The 10,457-nt window shown below is 39.2% G+C and overlaps 1 protein-coding gene across 15 annotated transcripts in view; it reads left to right on the forward strand.

The window, feature by feature from the left end:
• LOC108415690 (B-cell receptor CD22-like) overlaps positions 1-9,456 on the forward strand; it is a 19,319-nt gene extending 9,863 nt beyond the window's left edge. For 3 of the 15 annotated variants that reach the window (XM_037543440.1, XM_037543441.1, XM_037543435.1), the window contains 5 exons: positions 6,025-6,282; positions 6,378-6,635; positions 7,241-7,497; positions 7,577-7,840; positions 7,949-8,889. In XM_037543440.1, the coding sequence (XP_037399337.1) occupies positions 6,025-6,282; positions 6,378-6,520 (401 nt within the window). In that variant the 3' untranslated portion in view covers positions 6,521-6,635; positions 7,241-7,497; positions 7,577-7,840; positions 7,949-8,889. The other 12 variants (XM_037543448.1, XM_037543449.1, XM_037543447.1 and 9 more) reach the window with 12 other exon arrangements.
• The last annotated feature ends 1,001 nt before the right edge of the window (positions 9,457-10,457 follow it).

The raw sequence follows: 10,457 nt of genomic DNA on the forward strand, positions 1-10,457 counted from the left end.
CCAGGCTAAAGAACCTCCAGCTTGTTATTAGCATAAAGTTCAAAAGCCAGCATCCATGATGGTATGAGGGAGGATTAGTGCACATGGCATGGGTGTCCAGCACATCTGTCAAGGCACCATTAATGCTGAATAAAATATACAGGTTTTGGAAACAAATGCTGAGATCTAGACATCTTTTTCAGGGAAGGCGTTTCATATTTCAGCAAGACAAGTATAAACCAGATACAGCGTCCATCACAACAGCATGGCTGTTGGTAAAAGAAGTGGGGATGCTACACAATGGCAGACACGGCCCTGTCCCAACTTTTTTGAGACTTGTTACTGACATCATTTTCTAAAGGAGTTAATGTTTTTCATGAAATGGTAAAATGTCACACTTTCAACATTTGATCTGTGTTCTTGGTTCTATTGTGGATAAAATATGGGTCTATGAGATTTGCACATCATTCTGGTTTTATTTACATTTGTTTACATTTTATGCAGTGTCCCAACTTCTTTGGAATTGATCATTCCGAATGGAATGTACCAGTTATCTTTGTTTACTTGAAGAGGAAAAAGAGCTTTCAAAGCAGCGTCTTCAGGTTCAGCCATCAGAATTTGCACTACCTGCTCACGGAAAGTTTGCCAGAAATGTGTGAATGGAGTTTAAGCTTTTGAGATACTAGCTTGGTAGGCTGGTAGGTCTTGGAGACTCTTCTAAGAGAGCAGAACTTCTTAATGCGTTTAACCAATAGTGAATTGTAATGGTCAGTGTGATCTTAGGTACAAGGGCATTGAACTGAGTGCGGCTGTAAATACAAACGGAAAACCCAAAAATCAGCGATTGAATTTGATGGACATTGGATAAACATGAAGAACATTTACTCTTTTAGTCAAATGAACAGCCTGTGCAGTCGTCTCACAGATAAAACACAACACCGTGAAAAATAAGCCTGCTGAAGATTTCTATGCCAGTATTTGACTAATGGCTAACAAAGTAACTCCTTGTGCAGCCCCCGCTAGTGACCACTGCTCTGGCATAATGGATATTGATTTGGATATTTTTACTTATCATTATCATATAAAATGTTTTTTTTTCTACCACAACTCTGTAAAGTTAGCTAGAACGATGCTGCCTCTGGGATCTCCTGCTGTAAAAACAACTCTCTGCACAGCAACGTTGTTGATATAAATCAAATTTGTGCACCTGTCTCAATAAAATAATGCAATTAAACACAATGACTGCCAGCACAAACTACAAATCTGCTTTAAAATGAATATTATAGCAACAGGAGTGTAATATATGGAGATTTGCCTCAAATAAACCAAAAATCAGAAGGTTCATGTTGTCAGTAACAGGTACACTATGCATTGACCTGCAGTCAAAAGTCATGATCACTGAAAAGAAGTGGAGGAGGGGAAAGACCTCTGACATCACACATCATGGCAGATGCTGAGAAATTTTCAGAAAGCAGGTCGAGATCTCACCCTGTCCATCGGATGACCTGACGATGTTTACTCTATCAGCTGGGTGACACTGTTCTGAGATCAGCACTGACAACAAGTGGTGGAGCTGGTTAAAGTCCTGCGGAGAGGTCAGTGCTCTCAATGGTAAACATTATGAAGAACTTTAGTATAAGAAATGGGAAATGAAAGGGGTTTGTGGTTTTACTGATAGATAATTCTGTTTTTGCAGCAGATTATGCTGATGTCTTGCTGCAGCAGATGTCACATGTACCCAGGCAGAGGAAGTTGGTATATTAAAAAAGTTTGAATAAAGTGCAACAGCTTGTAGCGTCATTAGTGTCAACCACATGCATTTGAACGGTTCATGTATCACCACAGCTTTCATTTCTCGTCAGTTGGGCGTTGGTGATGAGACTCTATACAGAGCGGTAAGGCTGATTCTTCAGATCTGAGTAGGTTTAGTAATACCAGACTAGACAATGTTTGGTGACTTATAACTAAGTATATAAGATCAAAATAGATTTAGACCATATATTCATTTATATATATATATATATATATAAATCTCTATTAATTAATATTCTATACATTTTGTTTATTTAAATATTAACACTTCTCTCAGCAAATAAACACAAACTACACAAATAAATAGACTTTGAAATTGTGTCTTGGGTGTCTAAGACTTTCTCACAGTACTGTATATAAATATGTACTACACATAAAAATAAAATAGACAGTATGGAAACAATCAGTAATAATATATAGGATGTCCAGATAATACAGTTACACTCAAGCATTGGAGTAAATATGTACAGTATCTATAGCTTCAAGACCTGGGCAGCAAATATCAATATAAATGTAAACATGCCTATAAAATATGCATATTACAATAGTTAAAGTGCATCTGCGCTGATGCCAGTAGAAGGTGTTATTCAGAAGGAATATGCACGTACAAGCAGAGAGCAGGTCCACTCCTAATCATGGAAGTAATTGTGACTGAGGTCCAGCTGTTTCAGGGAGGAGTTTGTTGATTGTGACGCAGAGAAGAGACTTTAACAGGAGTTTGTGGTGGTATTACAGCCAGCTAACCTGCAAAAAACAACAAACAGTTAAAACAGGGTCTGAGAAATCAAGCGTCACAATGAAACCTCCTCACTGAAACTTTTCAGGCAACTATGACATTTTCCAAGGTGTGTGAAAAGCTGTGGAGAAGGCGGTTAGTCTGACTCTGGATGAGAGTGACCAGGGTGTGAGGGGATCAGGCATTATTTCCCCCCGACCTTTTCCAGGGTGGAGAGCCTCATTTTAGATGCTGACTGGCTGGAAATGTCATGTTCTCTGTAGCTCTGAAGTTAACCCCAGCAGCAGATTTTCATCTGTGGATTTCACCAATACCCACTCCAGTTCATCCTCACTGATCCGAATGTCTTTGTCTGCAGTTTGTGAAGTGAGAGGAGGAGGGCGCTGTTTCTCTGTTCTGAGAAACTGAGAATCTTTAAGAAGTTTGTATTTTAACAGATGAGTTTTATTTTTAATTATGACTGAAGGTTTCCATGTAGCTGTTGGAGTCTGACTTTGTGAGATCTCTTTTCTCGCTGTGGTTTTCTGGAGAAGGTGAGAATCACTTTGAACTTTATATTAAATATAAAATATTATCATGTGAAACTCAGTAAATCTTTCATTTCATGTTTGCGTATCTTTTCAAATATCAGATTCCTTTTTAGAATTTTCATTTTATTAATACTGACTATTTTCTGAGAGCAGAAAAGAGGCAGGATGGAAACTCAGATGAATATATCTGTGGTGAGAATACAGAATACGACCTCTTACTTTAGATGTCAGTGTCCCTAAATCCTACATTACCGTGAACGTGTGATGAGTGTAGTAGCTCTTAGCTGCGAAGTGAGAGCAGTGAATCCGAACACACAGTGAAGGCGTTAATAATGTTTATTATTCTTCTATTCTACTTTCTGATCTGCAGAATGTAGACCACCCTTCCAGACCTCCTGGTGTTTACGCCTCTAGTGATCATGATGACAGGAAGACTGCTGTGAGTTCTAGATTTAAAGTCTTGTTGCGCTTCCACAGTCCGACTTGTTGAACTAAAGATCAAGTGCAGACAATATTAAGGTTTGGAGTGGCCGAATTCATCTCACATTATAGATTCTGTGCTTCCTTCTTTTTACCATCTCATCTAACATCAGCATCTGAGAGCACACTGGCAGGACATCCAACAGTTGAATAAAATTCCTGTGTTATTACTGCCCTCCTTTTTTTAACATTTAAAATCTCTCGATATATCCTGCTCTGGGCGCGGCTGGATCTATAGAATTGTTGCTTTGGCTTCATCATCTGTTCTAGAGATTTCAATACAGTAGGATCAAAACAGCATCATAACTAAACGATTCTGAAGTATCAGACGTTCTCTGCTTTCTCCTTCTTTATCTAAACTCCATAGGAAAAGGAGGAAGGGCACAGTTTCCTTTCCCATTTCAATCCCTTCCTCTCTTTCTGAAGCTACTCACTTGCAGCATTGAGGTCACTGATAGAAATGTTGGATGTGTTCACATGTTTTCTAGGCACTGTGTGCAGTTTCTCTTTCACACACACACACACACACACACACACACACACACACACACACACACTGTCCATGGGAACGAAAACATTCACAGGAAAGCATGGACCTGACCTCAGGGGGAGGGGCAATGTGGACTTAATGACAATCTCCTGTGTGATTTTACACACAGTATAATCCAGACCACTGTTTCCTTCAGTGTCCTGTTTTTTTTGGAGAACTTCCCTCAGTTCGGATCAGGCAACAATTCCGCTTGTCGTATCAAGTTTCGTAGATAACTTATTCCGTTCATTTAGACCAATCGTGATCGAAAGATCGGGAAAAGTAAAACCTTTCATTTTCAACTAACCCACTGTGAGAAGACGTGCAGTCACCACAGAGACCAGTGTGAACTTGGGATGTGAAGAACCAATGCAGCGTGGCTCATTTAGCCTCTCACCAGTGGAAAGGACACACCACAGCAAAGAAGATCTACACACGTATTGAGGAGGTGCCGATCATGTTTCGTGTGAATGCTACATTGTCTGCAGTGATGTTGGGCGCCAGCGCCTGGAAATTCTAGTCCAGTAGTGTCAGGTTTCTTTCTTCGTAAAGAAAAAAGATGGGGGTCTTCGTCCAAAACAAATTAAGCAAATTAACAATTAAAGATCCTGTTTGTATGGGAATCATATGCATGAAGAATTTCAGTCTGGTTTTAGGCCACATCACAGCACAGAGTCAGCACTAGTACATTTTTCAGTCTTTTACAGAGAGAAGAATCTGTTTTGCTCACTCAGCTGAAAAACATGGCCAAGCCAGCTTGTTTTTAATGCGAGACCAAATATTTTCTATAGGGTTTAAATCTGTACCATCAGTAAAATCAAATACACTTTGGGCTTTGGACCAAATTCTTTATTTCTTTATTTTTTTTGCTGGATTTTGTGCATGTGCCTGTGGGTGGAGAAAATGGGGAAGGATGACTCAACTGACCAAATCACTTTTTTACATTTCTCTGTAGACCAACGTCATCTAAACATACTCTCACTTAGTCATAAAAGGCTAAATGACATTGTCCACTTAAAGTTTAAGATAAATTTATTCTTAAATCTATAGTTTTTTCATTACACTGCCTGGACAGAATGTTGGGGATCTCCTTCCAGTCAGAAAACCAGCACAATGATACACAGTGGCCTCTAAAAATACTGGAACCCATAGTAAACAGAAGAAAACTGAGGTATAAAAAAAACACAGTTTATTGGTATCATTTAGATTTTTTATACAGAATATTAACAAAAATCTAACCTTCATGTGAAGATCAGCTCAGAGTTACAGGTAAGATAAATGTTTCTATGTACGAGACACAGCCGATCATCTCACATTAACCAGACTATTTTCAGATTGTTACCTGATTGCTGAGTGCTTTTATTTGTTTATGCAGCTTTACATAAAGAAATGTGAATCAACTAAATCTTAATTATTTAATATTTATGCTGGTCTAACATTAAACTCTATAAAAAAAAGAAAGTTGTACAAAATCCTCAGTGCTGGGTCTGACAGCATTGACATAAAAATAGAGTATAATTATGGAAATGGGGCCAATCAGCTGCAGCTTTCCTCTCCTGATCTGATGTTCCTCTTATTGTCTTAGAGCTCCTTGTAGAAGCCCCTGAAGAAGTGACAGAGGGACAAACAGCAGATCTGACATGTAAGACCACCTGCAGTCTGACTGACCCATTCATCTGGTACAAAAATGTACGTCCTTTAACCACAAAGACCATCAACAACCAGCTCCACCTGCAGACGGTCAGCAGTGAGGATGCAGGCAGTTATAGCTGTGCTGTAGGAGGATCTCAACACCTCCGCTCTACTGCTCATGGCCTCAGAGTCAGATGTGAGTTTAGTTCATATTCACTACACTACATAATAAATACTAACCAGTGGTTTTAGCAGGGAAACAGGATAATAGATGTCTTGGTAGCATCATGCCATAGTAATGTGAAAAAGGTCATGTGTGTCTTTAGATCCTCCAAAGAACGTCTCAGTGTCCATCAGTCCCTCTGGTGAAATAGTGGAGGGCAGTTCAGTGACTCTGACCTGCAGCAGTGATGCAAACCCACCTGAGAAGAATAACACCTGGTTTAAGGGATCAACACCAGTAGGAGAAGGAAAAACCTACAGCATTCCCAACATCAGATCTGAGGACAGTGGAGAATACACATGCCAGAGTCAGAATGATCTTGGAGAGAGAATATCCACTGCTGTGCAGATTAATGTTCTTTGTAAGCTTCTTGTGATTGTTTGTTGCTGTAATACATGATTTGAGGAAGCCCAAAAATCTCAAAGATCATTAATATTTTTATCTTGTCTGTCGTAGATCCTCCAAAGAGTGTCTCAGTGTCCATCAGTCCCTCTGGTGAAATAGTTGAGGGCAGTTCAGTGACTCTGACCTGCAGCAGTGATGGAAACCCACCTGTGAAGATGTACACCTGGTTTAAGGGATCAACACCAGTAGGATAAGGAAAAACGTACAGCATTCCCAACATCAGATCTGAGCACAGTGGAGAATACACATGCCAGAGTCGGAATGATCATGGACAGAGAAGATCCACTGCTGTTCACTTAAATGTTCTTTGTAAGTTGATGAATACTGTCCCAAAACAAATGGAGAACAACAAATAAAGGTGTGAAGGACTTGGGTGAAAACCCATAAATACCGGGTTTTAATTGAATCAAATAACAGGATTTGTTGACTAATTTTACTTTAGTGTTCACCTGAAACTGGGTAACCCCTGGCCTCCTGGTTCTTCTAAGATTTTTTGGGGGCTGATATTCTTCTTAGCCCTCTTTTTCCTTTACTTTGTTGTATGGGGGACTGTTTGGTTCTTCACTTTACTTTAGCAGCTTCAATTTCTTCATCTCTTTGATTGAGGGTTGTTTGTTTTTATTCTTTCACAGATTCTGCTTCTTCTTTGACTTTAAAACCGTTTCTGTTCTTTTGCTCGCTGATTCATCTGATCATCTGTCTACAAGCTGCAGTGCCAAAATTGTTGTTTGCCATTGTCTTAAGTGCTGCGTCTTGCCTGGTTTGTGCTAATCAGCCCATGGACTTCTGAGAATTGGAGCTTCCTGGACCGGTGATGCCTCACCACCATCAGCCTCTGCTGGTAGGCAGCACCACAGGCTGATCCGTGACAGGATTGGGTAATAGCTAATTTACTTTCATTCTTGTTTCTCTAGATCCGCCAAAGAGGGTCTCAGTGTCCATCAGTCCCTCTGGTGAAATAGTGGAGGGCAGTTCAGTGACTCTGACCTGCAGAAGTGATGGAAACCCATCTGAGAAGAATAACACCTGGTTTCAGGGATCAACACCAGTAGAGAAGGAAAAACCTACAGCATTCCCAACATCAGATCTGAGGACAGTGGAGAATACACATGCCAGAGTCAGAATGATCTTGGAGAGAGAAGATCCACTGCTTTGCAGATAAATGTTCTTTGTAAGCTTCTTGTGATTGATGATTTGAGGAAGCCCAAAAATCTCAAAGATCATTAATATTTTTATCTTGTCTGTCGTAGATCCTCCTAAGAGCGTCTCAGTGTCCATCAGTCCCTCTGGTGAAATAGTGAAGGGCAGTTCAGTGACTCTGACCTGCAGCAGTGATGGAAACCCACCTGTGAAGAACTACACCTGGTTTAAAGAAGGTGGACCCCCAGCTATAGGATCTGCCCAGAATCACAGCATCATCAACATCACTGCTGACCACACTGGACTGTACTACTGTTAAGCTCAGAATGATCATGGAGCTCTGAGGTCAGCTGGAGTTCCCGTCTCTTTTAAAGGTGATAGACAAGATTAATGGTTAGAGTTGAAAGCATGACCTCTTTTGTAGATCATATTACTATTAATGTTTATTCATTTATGAAAGTTGCCTGTCTGTCTCTATACAGGCTAACCCGTGATTCTGTATGTAGCTCTTGGAGTCGGACTCTGTTTTATTTTTTTAGTCTTTCTCACTGCAGTTTTTTGGAGGTAAGAACATCAATGAAAGACTGTCAGGTTTCATTAGTAGTTTATTAAGCAAGGCCAAATGTTCATATTTGAATCATAAGTGCTCATATTTATTGATCAGATAATTCCTGGCTGTTTTCTGAGAACATAAGACAAAGGCAAGATGGAAATATGGAACAACCAATCTATGTGGTGCGCTCTAGATATCAAAATCCTTTAATTCTGCTTCAATATGAAAGTGTGTACAAGGTGGCAGATAACAGGTGTAGACTGAAAGCACTTTCTGAGGTTTAGCATGTGTGTTTCACAGTGAAAGGCGAGATCAGAAGCTCACAGTAGAGTAAAAGCGTAGTATCACCACCCAAACCTTCCAGCAGGCTAACACTATCCTCCATGTCAGCTTCTCTTCACCTGTTTTGGCCAGTTTGTCTGTGTTGTGATTGGCAGGTTTAAGGTGGAACATCAGTGCAATGTGACTCCCTGAACTCAAAAATTAAGGTGGAGTGACACCTTAAATATCTTTTTTCAGAGTAGTATTATCCAGCTATATTGCACCGATATAATGCTTCCCATTGAGAGATTGAAACTAAATGTGGTTTAATATTTAAAAATTGTATAATAGTGTACAGGGTGAGTCAAAAGTCATAGGACACTGTTTTATTTTATCTTATTTTTTATGACTCTACGATGCGGTGCAGAAGGTGGTGTTTGTTGCGCATTTTCTCAGCATTTGTTTGAGATGACGCCAGGGATAGAAGTTGATAATAAAATAAAAAATAAAATAACCTGTCTTGTGACTTTTGACTTACCCTGTAGTTGCTAAGCCAAAGCTTTAAAGGTTTGAGTGTGTGTGAGTGAGTGTGTGTGTGTGTGTGTGTGTGTGTGTGAGTGAGTGTGTGTGTGTGTGTGAGTGAGTGTGTGTGTGTGTGTGTGTGTGTGTGTGTGTGTGTGTGTGTGTGTGTGTGCGCTCTCTTACTGTATTTTATATTATTTTCTCATAGATTTCGAGGAAGCATCAATGAGGCCATCACCATCCATTCCAAAAGCTCTACCTATCCTGAGTGAGATTACTTTGAAACATCTATGGTGTAAAATGTGAAACAGTCCGTCTTTAAGTGGACCTTAGATTTTACCGATAAAAATGTTAACCCAAATGAATAAGAACATCTGTATGATCTGCTGTAAATGGTCTTTTCTCTAGGAAATGCTTTGAGCTGAAAACATCATTTTGTTCTGTGAACTGATTTGATTTGAAGTTATTACAAGTTCTTCAAATCATCATTTGCTCAGCAGCATCGCTCATTAAAATGTCATCAAACAGCATCCAGCACTCCTTCAAATGCCAAATAAAATCAATTCTTTACATTTCATTTAAACTCTTTGATATGACCTGAATTTCATCTTTTTGAAATTGTAATGTGATCTTGTATCATTAAATATATCATATATCTACATAAATAATTCTTATTACATGTGAATATATGTGTTGATTTCCACAACAAGCATCCCCAGTTTCTCACAGCAGAGAAACAGCGCCCTCCTCCTGTCAATTCACAAACTGCAGACAGAGAGAGTCGCACCAGTGATGACGTCAAACCTCAGGGCCACTTAAATGTAGTGCAGGCATGAACCTGACCCCTGCACAGGACTAATAGAAGATAATGAAGAAATTCTAGGCCAATAGCTATTAAGTTTAGGATAAATATTTCTAACAATTAAGGTTCACATTTAATGACTTTAACTCTGTATATGCATGTTTCACTGCTTTATTCTAAGATCAGCTTCTGATACTGGCCTTCATTTTATTGCTACAGAGAAAATGACATCATTTACAGCCAGTCAGCATCTAAACTGAGGTCATCTTCCAAAACAAGAATCTGCTGCCTTTGAAACTTACAGCTCCAATTCCAAAAACAGTTGGGACACTGCGTAAAATGTAAATGAATGTAAATAAAATCAGAATCCAATAATTTGGAAATCTCATAGACCCATATTTTGTTCATAATAGAACATAGAACACAAATCAGATATTGAAAGAGAGACATTTTACCATTTAATTAAAAAAATAATAATTATTGCCTAATTTAGAAATAGATGGCAACAACACATCTCAAAATAGTTGGGACCATGGCAACAAAAGATTGGAAAAGTAAGTGGTACTAATAAAAAAAAACAGCTGGAGGAGCAATTTGCAAGTAACTCACATGACTGGGTTTAAAAAGAGCAATTTAGAGAGGCAGAGTCTCTCAGAAGCAACGATGGACAGAGGTTTACCAACCTGTGAAAAACTGCGTTAAAAAAACTGTAGAGCACTTATAAAAAATGTTCCTTAATGTAAAAATGCGAAGACTTGGGATATCCTACCATCTACAGTACATACCATCCAAAGATTCAGAGAATCTTGAGAAATCCCTGTATGCAGAGACAAGGCCTACAGTCAAGTTTGGA

Source organism: Pygocentrus nattereri, chromosome 12 (genome assembly GCF_015220715.1).
Source record: "Pygocentrus nattereri isolate fPygNat1 chromosome 12, fPygNat1.pri, whole genome shotgun sequence".
Lineage (NCBI taxonomy): Eukaryota > Metazoa > Chordata > Actinopteri > Characiformes > Serrasalmidae > Pygocentrus > Pygocentrus nattereri.